The 20,263-nt window shown below is 43.0% G+C and overlaps 1 protein-coding gene across 1 annotated transcript; it reads right to left on the bottom strand.

The window, feature by feature from the left end:
* Positions 1 to 13,465: 13,465 nt before the first annotated feature.
* On the bottom strand, positions 13,466 to 19,534 carry LOC124794716 (cytokine receptor-like). Its single transcript, XM_047258297.1, has one exon. The coding sequence runs from the start codon at positions 19,198 to 19,200 to the stop codon at positions 15,229 to 15,231; it is 3,972 nt and encodes a 1,323-aa protein (XP_047114253.1). The 5' UTR covers positions 19,201 to 19,534; the 3' UTR covers positions 13,466 to 15,228.
* Positions 19,535 to 20,263: the final 729 nt, after the last annotated feature.

The raw sequence follows: 20,263 nt of genomic DNA, 5'->3' as shown, positions 1-20,263 counted from the left end.
TTGCCAGAGATAAATCCCTGCAGGCGCACTATCTTCTGTGTCTTCGGTGACTCAGATGGATAGAGCGTCTGCCATGTAAGCAGGAGGTCCCGGGTTCGAGTCCCGGTCGGGTCACACAATTTTCATCTGTCGCCGTTGACGTATGTCAACGCCTGTAAGCAGCTAAGGGTTTTCATTTCATTGTAACCACAATTACACCTTGTGGTATTTATTGTTAAAAGTTACTTTTCCTCCTTTGACATATTTCCGTTTCCACCCGTAGCAGCAACAGTTATTCATCGCTGCTGCTAGTAATACATAAATGTGTTTCATGGCAAATACCTGTAATGTACAGGGAGCGAAAGGCTATTTACAACTTGTACAGAAACCAGATGGCAGTTATAAGAGTTGAGGGACATGAAAGGGAAGCAGTGGTTGGGAAGGGAGTAAGACAGGGTTGTAGCCTCTCCCCGATGTTATTCAATCTCTATATTGAGCAAGCAGTAAAGGAAACAAAAGAAAAATTTGGAGTAGGTATTAAAATCCATGGAGAAGAAATAAAAACTTTGACGTTCGCCGATGACATTGTAATTCTGTCAGAGACAGCAAAGGACTTGGAAGAGTAGTTGAACGGAATGGATGGTGTCTTGAAGGGAGGATATAAGATGAACATCAACAAAAGCAAAACGAGGATAATGGAATGTAGTCGAGTTAAGTCGGATGATGCTGAGGGTATTAGATTAGGAAATGAGACACTTAAAGTAGTAAAGGAGTTTTGCTATTTGGGGAGCAAAATAACTGATGATGGACGAAGTAGAGAGGATATAAAATGTAGACTGGCGATGGCAAGGAAAGCGTTTCTGAAGAAGAGAAATTTGTTAACTTCGAGTATAGATTTAAGTGTCAGGAAGTTATTTCTGAAAGTATTTGTATGGAGTGTAGCCATGTATGGAAGTGAAACATGGACGGTAAATAGTTTGGACAAGAAGAGAATAGAAGCTTTTGAAATGTGGTGCTACAGAAGAATGCTGAAGATTATATGGGTAGATCACATAACTAATGATGAAGTATTGAATAGGATTGGGGAGAAGAGAAGTTTGTGGCACAACTTGACCAGAAGAAGGGATCGGTTGGTAGGACATGTTCTGAGGCATCAAGGGATCACCAATTTAGTATTGGAGGGCAGCGTGGAGGGTAAAAATCATAGGGGGAGACCAAGAGATGAATACACTAAGCAGATTCAGAAGGATGTAGGTTGCAGTAGGTACTGGGAGATGAAGAAGCTTGCACAGGATAGAGTAGCATGGAAAGCTGCATCAAACCAGTCTCAGGACTGAAGACCACAACAACAACAACCTGTAATGTTAAAGTTTCGGTCTTAATACAAAATGTAAACAAACTTCACTTCACGGGGGTCACATCACACACCCGGTTGGATGTCGACGACATGTGCAGTACGCCATGCTCATTCGTTAGAAATTCCTGCTATACTGTTTTTATCACAGAGTTGCACATGGCCAGCGACATAAAACGATAAATGTAACGCGACTTTGGGTAAGCAGCTGTTGATTAGTTTTTGAGTAAACGGCTGAAGCCTCAATATGATGGGTATTTGTATTGTTTTTATATCTTTATTAGTAACAGTTATGTTGAGTAATTGTTGCTGCTGTGAATGCAAATCGAAATGCATGAGAGGTATAAATTACTTCTCGTAGGTGAGTACCATAATGAACACGTGACTTTGGAGGTTTTGTGTGTGCTCGCGCGCGCGCGACAGAAATTCTGTTCTGCGTATCTGAATGCTCACTCCTAGCTATTACTACTCTGTTCATTTTACATGGATTCGGTGATATAATGGGGGTAATTAATGGTCTACAGCATGCATCTTTCTGGAAAAACATGAATATAGTTTGTAAAGACATTGCATTCCCCGAAAGTCGATAATATATTTTTTCTTTTGTGCATCACCTTGTCATAGTACGTATGTCTCATTTATTTCAACTAGTCTTTATTTGTTAATATGTCACATTGTTTGTTCATTCATTTTGCTACTGTTTTATATTTCATATTGTACGAATATGAACGCTCTGGTTTCATATGCTTTGTAAATCTTTGGTTAGGCTTGAGGAAGCACTGTGTCAGAGAGAGAGCGAACGACTACTATCGATAGAGAGCGTGCGAGTTGTTGTGGTACGTGGTCGGTTCGCGGGTAGAAAAAATGTGGAGAAGTTCGGCGTGAAAGACGGTGATACGCGGAGGAACAATTAATTACAGTGCGTCTTCTGTGTTAATAGGAGATCGTGCATTATTAAGTGAACAGTAAAACCTGAAAAGTATATCGAGTGTTTGCGGTGACGACTTTACAAACTGTGTGAACTTGTGACAATTAGCCATGAATCAGACACCACTGTCGTATGGAGACACTAACTGTTAGAGCTGCGTGAAAGTGGAACAAACCAAAATGTTAAGTAGAAGAACAATGCTGTGATTTGACCAAGAAACATTTATTATATCGTCCAGACTGTCTTAAAGACGACGACGTAAAGTGAACTGATGTTTAACGGACTGTTATAGTGATAAACACGTGACTGTTTTCATGTGGCAACACGGCGAAAGAACTGTGCGAAGTATTGGCCTTAACCGGATATATATCGTAAATACTAAAGACATTGCATAATTCCGACCTACCGGCACCGCGTGATTAATAAACTTTTAATAATAAAACGTTGCGCACGTAACGACAGCGCACACACTGGAAGTATTATTACGCGCCAGTGCTGCCAGCTGATTCGACTACAACGGAGACGTGGACCACCGCCTTAACTGGAATATTAATGAAACAGGAGGATCCATCATCTTCACGCCACGAACCAGGGTTTATTTCACACATCGTCCGCGCGGACCACCGCTGACGTCATCTCACTGCCTGCAGCTACAATTGAGACACTAAAAGAAAATTATTACGCTCTCTCTAATTTCAAAATTAAAGACAATTGCAGTTAAACTATCTATTTTAAAAATACTGTCACAGTATCTCAATTTTGTTTAGTTCCAATAAATATTCTTTCCATTATTTCTTCTTGTTGACAGTGTTGAAAACCCGCCAAATTAAAGTTCAATTAATAATTTTATTTCAAAATTCACCTCAGACATTTTGCTGCTCATTATAATTTTATTTTAATGTTTGTTTGTAACTTCTTTTGGAGGAAGTACATATTTTATTTTTTGTGTAGTAAAATTAGCTATCACAAAATTATGTATATTACCAGCTAATGCTATCCACCATTACTGCTTGAAAACTGCACCTATTTTCTCATTGGCTGTCAGCTTCAAAACAAAATTACGTATTTCGTAGGCATTACAATATGATAATTTCTTATTACTTTTGCAGGTTTACTGGAATTATATTGACTTTAATTGTTCATTTGGCCCCCATTAAAGTGATTCATCGCATCTATATAATAATTGTACTGAATTACCTAATTTATTATTTTTTTCTTTTTCGTCCATGACTAACAGGGGTAATCAGATTCCTTGTATAGGTCATGTTTTATTATTTAAAAGTTTTTTTTTAGAAGTAGAGAACCAGTTTCTTTACAAGTTCTCCTACTATTTTTATAATTAAGGCTCAGACCCACGTACTCAAAAACAAGGGCCGTATTTGTAGCAAAATGAAACTCAAAGCAGACGACCTACTGCAGCATGGGGAAAATTGGTGTAAGCCAGTGTATCCACCCTAGGGCGAGGATGCAAACCATGGTAACGTGGCTGGCGCTGGTGCCTGTCTTAACTTGCCTTGTTTGGATACAATAACAAAATGAAGAGATATATATAACTTCATGGCAGATTAAGTGTGTCTGCTGGGCCGAGACTAGAACCCGGGACCTTTGCCTTACGCGGCCAAGTGGTCTGCCGACTTTTTTTTTTAATCCCTTCACGCATTTTTTTTTTATTATTATAGTGATCAGCTAGCTCTCTGAACGAAAACGCTGAGCTAACTCGCCAGCATAAAAACCGCAGTAGCGAGATTGGATCCAGAGACTTTACGCTGCCGACTGAGATATCCAAGCACGATTCACGGGACGTCCTCACGGCTTCAATTCCGCCAGTACCTCGTCATCTACTTTCCCAACTTCACAGTTCGAGTATCGGTCCGGCAAACAGTTTTAATGGGCCAGGAAGTTGCATATCAGCGCACAATCCGCTGCAGAGTGAAAATTTCATTCGCGGAGAGATGTATAATTCTGAGATTTGCTTCTTATTATATCTTGTAGATCCTTTTCATTGTGTTTTCTGCTCAAATGGCGTATGTAATGCCTCTGTGAAAGCTTTTATTGGTCTTATTTATTTTCACGGTCCCTACGATTTTGATATCTAGAAGGCAAACTAACATTACTAGATTTCCACTCTAAAACTTGCCTTTTGGATCGTCTAAAAGTTCCGATCTTACGACATTTCTTCTATAATTTCTAGCGAAACAGACAGGGCTATGGCCATTCGCAGTGTGTTCCTTTGTATGTTCCCTGACAATTCAAGCTGTTAAGGACCCCTCAAGCTTTGTAACGATATGGATTCGGCATGTCAATACACTTAAAGACGTTTCGATTCTATACCAGACAGAAATTTGATTTAACACGTTGGTATGTCATAATTACCCCCCCCCCCCTTCCCGTCGGAGGTTTGAGTCCTCCTTCGGGCATGGGTGTGTGTGTCGTCCTTAGCGTAAGTTAGTTTAAGTTAGATTAGGTAGTGTGTAAGCTTAGGGACCGAGGATCTAAGCAGTTTGGTTCCATAAGCCCTTACCACAAATTTCCAAATTTTCCTTAAATTTCCTTTGTCTTACATGGGTACCACGCACTCGATCACTATTGCTTTATTGTCCGTGTGTATTTTATGTGAACGAAATCTTTTCCGACAAACAGCAGTTTCGCAGTATCCTATCAGTCAATAAATGGGAGCCTCACATCACCATTATGCAACCTTTACACTATGTGACTATTGCACTGACAGATGCTATTTGCTACCAATTAATTGTAGTTTAAAAAGCTGTTGTATTTCGGCACTACGTATAGTATGCATTTTTTCATATTTCTACATTAAAAGTTGGATAGCTTACTTCATAAGTTTTGTCAAGGCCTGATTAATGAAGCCACAGTTTTGTATTGGGCAGCGTTTCCTTGCACATAACCCGATAATCTGGGAATACAACTAACTGACAAATACATTAGTAACTTATCACTGAAGCAGCAACGACCCTACCACACTTCCGTGGAATACACCCATGTAAACGACACGTCGTGCAAGATGAGGTTACCTATACCTGTCAACTAATCGTCAGGTAAGTGGTAACATGGCTATTTATGACATACCAACGTGTTAATCAAATTTCTGTCTGGTGTAGAATCGAAACGTCTTTAAGTGCATTGACATACCGAATCCATATCGTTACAAAGCTTGAGGACATGGGTGAAGAGAGCAAGTTGTACGTATTTCGCGTGACCTGTATTTACGGAATCCATGCTTGCTGCTGTGGAGAAGTAAGCCACTTCATTCCTTGAAGGTTACTGAAATGCACTTGTCTACCGGTCTTGTAAGGCTGTTACATATTATCTGATTCGTACTGAACAATCCCCTCCTTTCTTGTGACGTGGAGTGTTTTCTATAGTGTGTACCGGGACGTTAAATGTGAAGTGTAGCTGAGAAGTGCAATGACTATTTAAAAAACAGTATTTTGTCAAGTAAAATCTGTTGCAATCCCAGTGACCTTCCGGCTTGAACGCTGAAGGCATTGGAAAAAAATACACGTCCAGTACACACAAGCGGCACATAGTCAGTCACCAGAAGGTTATCATTCTTGCACTCTCGAAACAAGATTTATTCCTCGTAAATATGGTGCCATGCATTTTGCAGATGTTTGTGCATCTGAAAACAGATATGGCTTCCGCCGCGTCGTAATGTAGGTCGGGTTAAGTTCGGCTGAATCGGTCGCAAGCGCATGTAGTGTGCGTTTCTGTTCACAGATGTCGCTCAGGAGGTGCTGAGCCGCGAGGCTCTGTAAACCAGCCGTGCAAGCGACTTCAACATACGAAGCTCGCTGCTACGGGAGAAAACAAGACTGTAGTGTAACGAACGTCTTGCTACGAATACCGAACAGAAAACTTAGCGAAAAATCACTTCCTTAGGCTGTCTCCTTGTTACACACAATTTTTGTGAGGCAGAAAATGATATTTAATTTCTATGCTTGGATTTTTCGTGTTCATGTGACGTCATAAAACGCTTCAAAGTTAAAGGGTGGAGAACAATTGATGTCCGTAACGTACCTTATTTATACCTTAAGTGTTAAAAATGAAATAACTTCAGTCAACGTTTGGTACGTTTCGTTCTTCAAAGTGTTTTTCAATCTTGTACCGAAATCGATAGAGAGCTATCGTGGACTTCACAGACCTCGAGCAAACTTAAGAAAGTTCATTAAGTTTTTCCTCCTTCTAGTCTCTCAAACTTTCCAATTGCGATAAAAATCGCCTCTTCAAAAAGTGTCTAAAGCAATCGTAGCGCAAAGGTTACTTTGAAAACTACAGAAATATTTGAACATATATGATAGCACCACGGTGCAGAATGAAATTTTTGGTCTTTCCCTTACATATTCCTTCTCGGAGGTGCAGGTCTCTTGTCTATTAAAATAAATCTCAAGTTCAGCCCAACACCAGTTCATTACATTGCACTTTTACGTACACAGTTGCAGATGCATGGCAAAATGAACTAAAAATTCCCCATGTTCATTCTTTGTCTTAAATAGCAGATTTGGAAGAAACAGTTTCAAATTTTACAAAGAGCAAGTTTAATCACGATGCTGATAATACTAACATCTTAGCCCTTCTCCGAGCTTGACATGTCATCATGGAGAAGGATGGTTCTCCAGTTTTTCAAACAAGCGGCTGAGAAGTTGGAGTACACAAAATGGAAACCAAGTATTTCGTCGTGGTCCTGATATTGCATGTAGTGTGCCCAGTGACTGGTGTTGAAAACTGAATGTACACTGAAGCACTACCTTTTTACATTATGAAATAGCTATTTTAGAAAAACGTATACAAAACAGCGTTATAGACTATGGAACAACCGAATGATGTGTAGTTAACAGACAGGGATTATATTCTGTAGAATGATGGCTTTAATCCTCTTTCATCCACTCTGAATTAGGGTTTCTTTAAATTATTTCGTACAAATGCCGGAATTTTTTCTACAGACTATGGCCGATCAGCTGTCCTATCCTTGTCAAGCTACAACTGTATATACGTAATTATGTAAATGTCTATAAATACTAACTAAGTTATCTATAATATTATAGTATGTCCAAAATTCTTGTAAAAGTGACCCGTGGTTGTGTGAAACTACTACTGTTACTCATAATAGTAATAAGCCACTCTCGCCACGTTTTTTATTCAGCAGCTCGAATCTAGATCCACAAGAACATAGTCAGTCCACAAAGCAAGTATTATGAAGCACAAATGATTTACTTAACGAGTAATCTGATGTTAATCCATTTTAATAACGTGTTTCTAAAGTCAATAACCAAGACCGTTCGCTAAAATTTGTCTAATGAGCTCTGTGAGTTAACCCTTTGTCAGATACAATATAAAATCCGAGGGTCTTTGTTCAGACATACAGCTTTCTAGAATGCAGTTGTGTTTCATTTTATCTATAGTAGCTTTTAAGGAACACTGTGAAAACAACGTGCTGCTTACTAACTACTAGAATTGACGGCGTAAAAAAATATTGCATGGTTGACTGCAAATGTGCACACGACACTAAAAGCATCTCATGACATAAGTGCTTGTGGATTAATTATGGCACCTGAAGATGACAGTATGATGCTGAAACCGGTAATTTGAATGTCTATGGCAAATAGGCGAGCTTGACGCAATAAATTATTATATGAATGTTTACAAGGTCACATGCTTCCATTTGACGATAAGTCAGTTCTTAAAAAATACTACACAGTCTCTGCTTCATGTGTAAAAGACTTCGCCGCTTCCAGTGATTTCTGTGAAGTCTGCCACTTGCTTCATTTGAAATCTAACATGCCCGTTTAAAGCTGAGTAGGGTGAGGTAGCGAGAAGGTACTGGACTAGTATTCGAGATGACAGCTGTTCAAATACCAATCCGCTCATCCAGAGTGAGATGTCCCCTACATTATTTAAGGCAAATGCCAGGATGGTTTCTATGTACACGACACGGTCGATTTACTTTTCCGTCTTTTCTTTCAGTTTATAGCTTACACTCTGCTAACAGAAAATGGGCAACTGCATACACGGGTATTTGGTTTTCATGTTTGTAGAGCTGCCATTGAGGGAGTTAACCATTGATTTTCTTAACGGCCCAGCATTACAAGAAAGGACGAGAGGAAGGTTAGTGTTCAATGTTCACTAGTCAGCGAGATAATGTTAGACAGCGTTGGAAGACTTTGTTGGCAGAGCATGCGGAAGGCGTGGACTGCATCCACATCCATTACTGACTAGTTGCGATCAACATTTTGTAACGTAATTATAGAAGTCTAGCTTCTACACCCCCACTTGAAATGAACTGAAAATTGGCAACTAGAAAATAAGTATCATATTGAAGTTTTGAGCTCAGTTTCCGTGCTCGCAGAAAATAATAACGAATTGAGGATCGGTCCCCATTCTTTCAAGTACACAGAAACATAAATCCGCGCAGTGAAACTTGTGTCCGAACCATAGCAACATAGCAAGAAGCTGTATTCACAAATGAACGAGAGAAGACGTCAGTTCAACTACACGAAAAGAACAAAAACACATTTGGCACACAAAAACAAACTTGTCACAGCTCAGGACCACAAATGTGGTGAAACGTGTTTGGCTGTTAAAGCAAAACAGTAATTAATGCACCTGCAAAAAGGCAGAGTCATACGTAATTTGTTAAGAAAATAAGTATCCGAAAGTTATAAATCTTGTCCGCTTCGTTGTTTCCCCCCAACCACTTTACCCTGTGACGTAGCAAGCAAATTTTGCTGATAGCTAGACGGGCTACCACTGTAACCAATACTTTCACGGATGTTCTTGTACATTTGATGTTTAATGATAGTATGGTATGACTTACTGTGTTTTACTGATCTGAGAATGGCTCATCGAAAGTGATCATTAAAAAAAAAAAAAAAAAAAAAAAAAAAAAAAAAAAAAAAAAAAAAAAAGAACACAAAAAAATCTATTTCACAGCCAGTAATTGCCGATAAAATTAGCCAAGGGAATTTGTGCTCCATTTTAAGTAAAAGCTAGTTTCTCGAGCGTCTCAGTGTTTAGGACATAATATCCGCTGAAGTATGGTTATTCAGCTATGAAATGAAGTGATCGTAAGGCACTGAAGACCGGGAGTCCCCACCAAAGTATCGAACCCGGACCTGCTGCTTGGCAACCAGACGCACTGACCACTTATCTCAAATTGTAGGTACGTTCACTGATTAGCCGAGATACGGTCCGTAAAGTGCATTGCGAATAGAAACAGTAGTAAAGAAGTAATGAATTATAACTTCTTACATGATGTTTTAAGTTTTAATACGCGCCAATTTAAGCAAGAAGGTAGTTTTCCAAGCATCTAAATGTTTATGACGTCACACCTCCTGAGTTACTTGTACAATGACGTAATTTTGCAGGTAAAAACAGTGATACGTGTGAATACTGACTGCAAAACGTTTTGCGAATAGAGTCTTTCGTAAAGAAGTTATAGACGAAAACGTCATGCCTGACGCTTGACTGTGTGAACACTGAAAATGTGGTAAGCGATGAGCTCTCCTTTCATCATTTTGTAGGTGGGTGGGTTGGGGGTCAGCGAGCAAAAGTTTCGTAAAGGTTTGAAATTATATGTAATGTTTATCGCAAGAGGCTAAGTGCAGCTACTCTCAAATACTGTATGAACAGAGTCCAGTCATTTGCGACCCCACAGTTACGGTACCTTGGAGAATACAGAGTCTATAACTCAACAATTGTCTTCTTGTGTGAAGACTTTCAACGTATGATTATAGCTCTTATTGAATGGATTATGATAGCAACTTAAAATTCTTAAATTCTGCTATTAACCAAGCGAAATATTGAAAATCAAATTTTTGTTGCTCCAGGAAGCAGTTTGGATAAGAAATCTGCAAATGGTTCTAGGATAGCAGTTCAGTAATATGGATATAAATGGATCAGTACAGGAAAGAGAAGAAGCTCCTTGGGTACATCAGAATTTAAGTTCAGAAGTGATTACATGCGTCAATTTTCATACGGTTACATATGGTTTTTCACCTTTGCTAGTGTGAATCAATTTTTTTTCTACTGAAAATTCTTTGTTATCATGAAAGATCTGCAGAGTGCACTAAACAAACGAGGACACAATCTTGTGTTATTATGAACTGCCAAAACCAATGAAAGTGAATGCGAAATACACGTTGTGGTTGCAGACTGAACTGTAGTGTAATCTGATGTTTATGTTCACATCATACTTAACACACTCTAGTACATACGAAAATCTGCTGTTTAACAGAATAATGTTCTCATTTATTTAGTCATTTCTATACTGCTTTCTGTAGGTCATTCATATTAGCAAAGAGTTTGCAGTAAGAAGGGACATGTTTCACAATAGCAAAGATGGACAAGTGCTCATAGCTCTTCGGGTATCCACTTTAGAGACAATGTTTACTGGACTATTTTCATTGTTTCACTCCTCATACCACCTCTAAAAACATGGAATATTTTTAACACCCTCTGACAATGATACTAACACAGTAATGTTCACCAAATACAGACAGAATGAGCAGGCAAATCAGTTTTTGAATTAAATGATATATGATTCAGTTCAGTTAACACATTTCAGAGTATTACACATCACCAGATGCATTCAAATAATGCTAGACTGCTATCAAAATAGTTTTGTTATGGTTTTGTAGACACCAGACTGTTTTCCTCTGTCATATTTCCTTATAAAAGTAAAGCATGTGTTTCTTTTAAATAGCCTGTGAACACAGATAGAGGTTGGCCTTAAAATAGTGTTTGCAACAGAATTTGTGAGAAAGTAGCATTAAGTGAATCCACCTGACAGAGGAAGTACAATTATTCATCATGCTTCATGGAATTGAAGGATATCATCAACAGCTTACTTTCATTTTGTGTATTTTGGTACCTAGTAATATTTGTCATAGTTTGGCCAAAGCCAAAACAGCCAGTTCAAATGTCAGGTTTTATATAAAAATGATTGTTTGATAAGCTATAGTTTAAGAAAAAAATTTTGTCATTCTGAGGGAGGAAGACTACATGCGGCAGTATTACACACTGTATAAAAAAAACTGAATTCCTGTGTATACATAGAAGTGTCCAATTCACTGAGTTCTCAGAAGTTTATAATAGTAAATACCACTGTCACTCAAAAGTAAGTTTCTGTATGTAATGTGATCCCACCCCAACAAATTCCTATTGTACTTGCTGGAACAGATATGTCAGTGTTTCAAATTATCATATTCTGTATATTACGTGGAGAATGTTTCTGTGTACTTTTCAAATGAAGAAAATGAGAAAAAATTATGTTCCTGTTTTAATAATATCCTGCCAAAATTTTAGCATACTTTGTCACTTGTCAAAGCAAAAATTTGCCTCATTTTGACTGATATATTCATATGTACATTAATTAGAACTGTTCTACAGAACTGCTTATGAGATTGTAAGTGTTACATCCTAAGCACTGAAATAATAAAACAGCAAGAGACCAACTTTGAAATAGCTCTTAGAAGCTGTCTCGCACCAATGAGAAAATCTGATTTATACACTCAGCAATGCATAAAATATGCAATTTAAATGAACTGCACAACGAAAAAGGTTGTGTTGTACTAGGTGAACTAGTAAAGATAAATACCGGAAACAATTAGGAGAAGGAAAATAAATTTGTTATAACAGTGGATGAGAATACATTGCATAACAAAGGATATACTAGGAGGAAGGGTGAGTGGGAAGAAGACCAGATGAAAAGAAGACACAAGCTAACTGACAACATAAACATAACTGCATCACACACAGCTACAAGAAGGGTGCCAGAGAACCAAGAGGGCAAGATAGTGCTGAAACTTGCAGTGATGGACCTGTCTTGGAGTCAGAACACATTATCATCGAATAGACGAGGAGTTGACAGTGTTTAGGCATGTACATGAGAAACAGAACACCAGTCTGGTTCATTTCACCAACTTGCATTTTCCTTCCATCAGAGTTCCGTCTCCCATTTCATTGCCTCTTTGCGCAGTGGGTACACAAACACACACACACACACACACACACACACACACACAATACAAATCCCTTTGCCAATGCAGCTGGGTTGTGGTGTCATCTGGGTTGTGTACTTGCCATTCCAACCATGGTTTACTGTTAGCATATTATAGGTAGTTTACTACTGAAAACATATATTTAAAAATACTAAACACGTTCAGACAACATTAAAATACGTTTTCAATGATAGACATTTGGGAAAAATTGTCATTTTGTTAGTTAAAGACTGGCACTGACCCACTAACCTAATCTACACTTACCATGCTTGTTCTACTCGGCAAACATTTCACAGTATGATAAGGAGCAACACCGCAAAGAAAAGTTCGTTGCTTCTATTGCCTTTCTTTGTTTCTGCTCCCTTCCTTTACACTCTGAGATTTTAGTGTTACGGTTCAAATACTGACAGGTTCCTTAAACACAAAACTATTCTGTATTACAGAAAAATAAAAACAACTTAAGACTGTCTCATCATAACAGCGTTCTAGTAACAGGTTTCCCACTTCCCAATTATGTCCCATCAAACAAAACAAATTTTGAAGCATGCAGCATATTACTGCATGTAATTCACAACCACACATCACATAAACATTTAGAATACTATCGTCTCTGAGGAATCACCTAACTTGATGTAGATGGGAAAATATCCTAGAAACGCCAATTTTTAGAAAAATTTTCTCCTTTTATGTGTGACAGTACTGTATAAGAATAATGTTCACAACTTGGATACTAAATATTCCTAAAGAGGTCTCTGTTACCCTCAGTCAGTGTCTTAATTTGGAATGCAAAGCAAGTGCTTTAACTAAAGTGTTTCCATAGCCCACCCACAATGTAAACAGATAGCAAAATAACATAAAAAGACTGATATTCCACTCTGACTAAACTTTGTACTGTGTAGACTGTTTTTGATTTAGAGCTTCAAAATATATACTGTAAAAGAATTGCTAACACACCTTAAGTATTTTCACTGTACATTCTTATCTGCAACTGACCAGCAAGTTGTCAAGTCACTGAATTAGGCCTATGTTAAAGCCTATAAACTGCCTCTACCCACTTCATTACACTGTTTTGCAAGAGACACATGGAATATGTAACAAACAGTGTAGTTACCACCTTATTTACTGGTACCATGCAACATAAAATATCAAATTATACAACAGAAAATTGGTTATTGATAAAACACACCGTCGGTCTTATATAAACTTTTATTGATGTAACATAATTTCACTTTACAGATGACTTGTGCCATCTTGAGAAAGAAATACGCAGCAGATCATGAAGTACAGATGTTAATGAAAATAATGATTACTGAGTATATCCTGTCAGAATGTTCACATTTCCCAGCAGGTAAATCACACAAACATTGCCAGATATAGTGCACAAAGCTTATAGTTAATGACACTGAGAAATACATTTAAATTGTGTGAAACTGATGGATGACTGTAATGAAAATTAATATTGTATCAGTGACAGAAAATGTGGAAAATTTTGGAATGGCACTAAAGGAAAAGATTTATTGTTGAAGGTTGTTAGCAGTTAACACAGTTTCTAGAAACAGTAGTTTATTTTTATGATGCAAACTTTGCTTTGAATAACATAATAATGGAAACTGAAAGGTGAAGGAGTTTACAACATTGACACTAACAAGAATTTTTGGCACATTTATAAATATTATATGTTTTTACTATCATATTAGAAATGGTTTCTCATAAATAGTGAGGGCTAAACAGCACAAAATATCATGGCAAGCAGTACAGGAACACAAACAAAACAGTTATCAACACTAGAAGGTACACATACGAACAACAGATGTGATCTCATGCAGCTCGAGACTTACAAAGTACTTGAGTGAGCAGACATGTGAAGGAGCGAAAGATAATGGAATATCTAATGAGCAGCTTCTGCAATTATGTCCATAATGAATTTGTAATTATTACAAAGAGCTGTCATTGCAGGTACTTTCTTTCCTTTCCTTACATTCTGCTGCAATATATGTTGTAAGATGCTGTTTGCATGGCCTGTACACAGCAAAACAATTTGTGGGGGGGAAGCTTTTACATACAGCTGCAGTCACTAAATGCTTTCATCAACACTTGAAGGTACTTAGGGTCTTACTCTTATAAAAGGCTAACAGATTCAGTAATGTGATGACTTGTTGTATAATTTAATAAACGCAATTCATCAGCATTTTCCAGAAAAGCATAAAACATATGCACAGAAGCTAAACCTGGGACAATGGAACCTTAAGGATTTCAACTACAGATGGAAGACTCAAAAAAGTTAATTCAACGAAAGAAAATGGATGTTTTCTTATCGCTAGAAAAATTACTGCAGGAAAGTTAACTACCGATTTTATCACAGTCCATACTTTTACCCATCCTTGGACAGACAGCAGATACTCAATACCTGTATGAAAAGATATAAATGAGTCTGAACAGCAATTTGTAATAAAATATACATTCCTCTCGTCATTACACATAGAATTGTACCTGCTTTTCTCTCTCTCTCTCTCTCTCTCTCTCTCTCTCTCTCGCACACGCACACACACAAATTACAGATGCAATGAAAACACATGAAACACTGAGGGGGAAACGAAGGCTTCATACCTTTCTGCTACACACAGCCCGAGAAGCGAGTCAACTGGAAAACACATTAATCCGACGTGAACAACGAAATGATATTGTTTCAGGAGGAGTTATTACGAAATATTTATTCGCCACAAAATTAACAGCCGTAGTCACCACAAGCACACAAAAACACAGACACACGCACAACAGCTTCACCGGGGCCACATTAGTGGTATAACGCTCAATCTGAGCAAACACTTGGACAACAATAACAACAACAACATTTCACAAACAGATCTCCTTTATAAAAGTGCTTGTACAAAATATCAACGATCGTGAGTGGAGTGGTGAGGGGGATGGAACGTCTAGAGGTGCTGTCTGCGTCAGCGGAAGGACATGAGTAGCGAGGGCGCCTCCCGCGTCTGCGCGGTTTCCGACAGGCTGACAGGTGGCGATTGCGGCCGCTCGTCTGACGAGTCCTCAGAGTTGGCCGTCCCGCTGTCCACAGAGTGCGAATCCGGCCGGCACTGCACGTAGGACAGCTTGACGTAGTCGGGGGCGGCCTCAGTCTCGGGCGCGTAGTAGGCGGGCACGTCGGCCTCCACGTCCTTGGCGGGGATGATTATTCCCGGGTCCGACGCCGCCTCCGGTCGCTGGTCCGCCCTCCTGCGCCGTCGTAGCGCCCTCATGTCGGCCATTCTCTGCCGGATGAACGGCGGCACGTCTTCCTGCGCCGGGGGCGGCGCCGGTGGAGGCGGATCGTCGCCTCGCGCCGGGAGGCTGGCGAGCGTCACGTAGCCCGGGACGGAGGCGGCGGGGGCGGCCGTCGCGACGCCGGACGCGAACGGCAGCGATACGTACCCGCGGCCAGCCGCAGCCTTGTCGACTTCGGCGCCGAGGGGTTGTTGCTTCGAGCCGACCACCTCCGCCGCCTCGAGGGCGCTGAGCCAGTCGTCGACACTGCCGCTGCCGGCGAGCGGCGGCGGCTGCTTGGGGGCGGTGGATACGCTGGCGACGCTCACGTAGCCCCTGGAGGCGGCGAGCGGTGGCGGCGGCGGCGGGGGGCTGGGCAGGTAGCCGGCGCGGCAGTAGGGCTCGCCGCCCCCGGAAGGCACGTCGCGCGCGCTGCCGCCCAGAGCGGACGCCGCCACCGCGGGGGCGGGGGCGAGACAGGCGCCGGCGAGCGCTGCCGTCAGGTCGGGGGTGCTCCATGAGGCGGCGGCGGGGGCGGCCTTGGCGCCGGGGTAGTCGGCCGAGAAGAGGCAGGAGAGCGGCCGCGTCTGGCGGCAGCGCTCGCCGTCCGCCTCTGCGCCGGAGTCGGTGGCGGAGGAGACGCGCGTGGCCGTGGTCAGCGACGACGAGGGGCAGTCGCGGTCGGAGCTGCAGCCGCTGCTGTCCCCGCTGGGGCTGCGCTGCGCGCCGCTGCCCAGCAGAGTGCAGTCGGGCTCCCCTCTCGCGTCCCCGCCGGCCTTGCCAGCGTCGCGGATGCTGTAGATCTGCCACGGCACGTTCATGTGGTAGCCGTCCTCCTTCTCCTTGTCGATCGTCAGCGGCGCCAGTCCGGGCGGCAGCTTCACCTCTATCTTGTGCGCCACATTGAACCACGCGACGAGCTTCCACATCAGGTATCCCACTATGAAGAAGAACACTAGTATCGAGACCGATACCACGCACCACGTTACAATAGTCGTCATTTCGATCGGGTCGACGGAGCTGCAGTACGCCTCGGCCCATTCGCTCCACGGCCCGAAGAATGAGCGCTTCGGCCGTTGGTCGTTCACGTTCACGGCCCTGATGGCCAGCCGATAGATGCGGTTAGGGTCGCGGCACTCTGGAATCTTTATATCGGCCGTCCTGTTGGCGGCCTGCGTCGCCGTTATGTTGTACACCCTGGTCGCGTTGGCGTCGTCGGACGGCTGTACCCACACCTGGTAGTAATCCAGTTTCCCGCCAGCGTGGTCTGGCGCTTTCCACTTGAACACGATCCTGGAAAAGTTCTGCACGTGCGCTACGGGCCTCTCTATCGTACCCGGCAGCCCTATCTCGGTTCGCTTCGTGACAGGCTCTGTATAATTGGAACATTCCAAGCTGCGCGGCATCGTACACGCCCTCACATACACATTGTACACGGTGTAACTGCTCAGGTTCCTGAGAGTCACCGATTCCTTTTCCTCGGGCCCTAACTCGACGAGATGATGGTTGTACAGGACGTCGTAATGATTGAGTTTACCATTCATAGACAGCGGAGGCACCCACGACACTGTCATGGAGTCATTTGTTACTCCCGTCACGGTCACATCCAACGGAATGGTGGGCGCCGCTTCCAGTGTTGTAGTGTACTTGAAATTACTCGCATCACTCATTATTCCATTTGCCTCCCTCGCCACGTAAATCATGTAAGTAGTATACGGCTGCAGACTGGTAATATTCGCCTGTACAGACACGTTATGACCGCGCACTATCAGAACCTCCTCCTCTGTCCTGCACGTCGCGTTGTGAGGCGACACTATGGGGCAGTAGTAAATATTGTACTGTGACACATTCTGCAGCCGATTCTGACACTCCATCTCGAAATGTACTTCAATATACGTGGGTCCCACACTACTTATCTCGATTTCTTTCACCTTTTCCAGCCCGCTGTTAGGTCTCAATGTACATGTGGCCCAAATCATGCCGCTGCTCGAAGTGTTGGTATTCGAGGATATTGCGAATTCGTAAACTTTACCCTCGCGCACTGTAATGTTCATGGTTCGTACGTCTTTAGACACACGAGTCCAGTTCAAGAAACCGGAGCAGTGATTGGGTCCGTCGCGATCATTTTGGCACCAAAACACGGTGTAGCTGTCGATCATTCCTGCCCACTCTTTATCTGAAGGATGATTCCACGACAGCTGAATAACACCTTTCTCGTTGACGTATTTGGTAAAGCCTGTCGGTGTTGGTGGAAGTGTCTGCTTGGAAGGCACGTGGACAACTGAACTCTCCTCCGAAGGGCCCTCCTTATTCGTCGACACGATCCTGAAGGTGTAGCTGTCTGTAGTCAGCTGATCGAACTGGGCGTAACTTTTCCCAATTTTGTTCGGCTTGATATTCACCAACTTGCCATTCTGCTCCACAGAAGAAACATCGTACGAGAAGTCGTCTCCATTCTCAGAGCATCTGGGAATGCGCTGCCAGTAGATGATAATGTCTCGTCGGTTCAGTCTTCCGATGATATGAAAACTGCCGCTGTCGGTCTTTGGAGGGAAAGATGGCACAGTAGGCAGCGTTTTGAATGTGTGTGATGCAGGTTCCGACCACATGTGATCGCCGGTGGCCATGGGCGACTTCAGGTACAGTCTTACGTCGTACAGCGCATTAGGATAACGCAGTCCGGTTAGTGTGTAATTGGTGCTCATCTTCTCCAGCTGTGACGTATCAGCTGTCTCCCAGGCGTCAGACGGGTCGCACACGGACTTGTACTGTATCTTGCGATCGAGGCCGGGTGGGAACTTCTTCATGTTCATCGCGATATCCCACTGCAGAAGCGCACTGTTTGTAGTTATATCCTCGGAGACGAGGTACAGGGGCTTGGCGGGCAAGACGTGAGCAAATACGTGGAATTTTATCCGAGGAAATGTCACATTTCCGAGATCATTGCTTCCTGTGAACATAAAAGCGATGTACTGATGCGTCGGTCTGAACATCGGGTCGGTTCGTGTGTCCCAATAACAGTATCCGCTGTCCTCAGTCTCTTGTGGACATTTGTACACCCAGCGTGTCCCACGGCCGAATAGGGCGTACATTATTTTGTAACGCGTCCTCAGCGGGTTTTCGGGTGCCGTCCATGTGCAGTTCAGACTCTCCCAGTTCCAGGACAGGCACGAGAACTTGTCAACAGGCTGTGGTTTATACGCGACGACCACCTCGTTGAGGCACAGTAAGCTCTGTTTCTTGCCTCCCTGGTGCAGCCTACAGTAATACTTGCTGGACGAAACTTCGGGATGAGGCTCGAGCAGTCTCGCCGTGGTGGCATTGAGAACTTGGATGTACTCCTGGGGTAGCGGTGTGGCATTGCGGTAGAACCTAATGTCGCTGGCGTTGCGCCCTTTGGTGGCCACGAAATGAGGATCGATGAAGCAGTAAATCTCCAGAGAGCTGCCGTACTCGACAACTATCCGGCCTTTGGGGACGGTGTAACCGTGGAAGTCCAGGCCTGTCATGCATTTGCCTCCCGTCACGGAGACGTGCTGCGTCGTCGGGGCAGCGGGCGATAGCGTGGCAGCTGCGGTCGACGTCTGGGCAGACACCGGCAGCAGGAGAAGCAGGCATAGCGCGGGAGCGCTCGCCCACGCTCGGCGGTCGCAGCGGGGCATGCCGTCGCCTTAAAAACAGCTCATAGCGGCGGCAGGGCCCGCAAGCAGCCTCACATGCGCCTAGTGGGTCGCGGCCGCTTCTTCCTCCAGCGTTGCAGTGTAGTGGACTCGGCGGTAGCCGCGCAGCGGTCAGCGAGGCGTAGCTCACTGCGTGTCAAGTAGCGGTAACGCGCGACGACCGCAGCATCTGCCACCGCTCGACGAGCACTGACGAGTGTGTCCCCGCGTGACGCGTTTAATAGTCACTCACGAAATGGTCCGACGCGAGAAAAAGGTGGAGGTCGCAAATCGATATAGACAACAGAGTGGCGCAACGCAACCTCCCACCGCGACTGTCTCTCGGCAACTGGCCGACTAGCAGCCAGTGACGGCGCCGGAGACGTCCGAGCCGAACCGAGGGCGCCCGAAGCTCGGCGGCCCCGGCCGAGCTCGGCGACGGCCGCTGCAGCAGAGCGCTCAGAGATTTCGCCGAACTGCGCGTTCACCACTGGAACGGCGTCTTTTCTCCTTCAACACGCACAAGCTAACAGCGCAGCGAGCGTCTTAGAAGCGGGCTCTCAGCGTTCGCACTGCTACGGTCACACAGCACGCAGGCACGGCTCTTACACCGTAAGCCGTTATTTGACACTGCTGTCATAGCACGTATGTACGTAATTTTTACCAGCTGCGAGTTACATATACAGTCAAAAACCATTCTAGGAGGAACAACGATCTGCTGCGATTAATTTTCTGGAAATTTCAAGTTTCCATGCGCTACGTTCTACCTAAATCGTTTATATTCACCTAAATTGCTTATGTTACATATATTACATCGCACTGCGCGTGACATTTCTCGCCGCAGTTAAATGAGTTCGGTGAAACATATACATTTGGACGGAATCTGTTTTTAAAGCAGGAGGCAGACAAATTACATTAAACGAAATTTTGAGGTGATAGAAAGTAATTTGTGTCAGATAAAACTGCCCTAAAACCCTTCTTACTAGATTGAATCAACGATGCCCAAAAACTACGTAGTTTTTCTCATAATGTAGTGTGAGTTTAATGCTAAGAGTTCGATGCCTGA

This window comes from Schistocerca piceifrons, chromosome 4 (assembly GCF_021461385.2).
Source record: "Schistocerca piceifrons isolate TAMUIC-IGC-003096 chromosome 4, iqSchPice1.1, whole genome shotgun sequence".
Classification (NCBI taxonomy): Eukaryota; Metazoa; Arthropoda; class Insecta; order Orthoptera; family Acrididae; genus Schistocerca; species Schistocerca piceifrons.
Note: the sequence above shows the minus strand (reverse complement) of the source record. Positions and strands in the feature narration are given on the sequence as shown.

Excerpts from the sequence above, each read along its gene's own strand:
- LOC124794716 (XM_047258297.1), bottom strand. The coding sequence starts at position 19,200 with ATGCCCCGCTGCGACCGCCGAGCGTGGGCGAGCGCTCCCGCGCTATGC.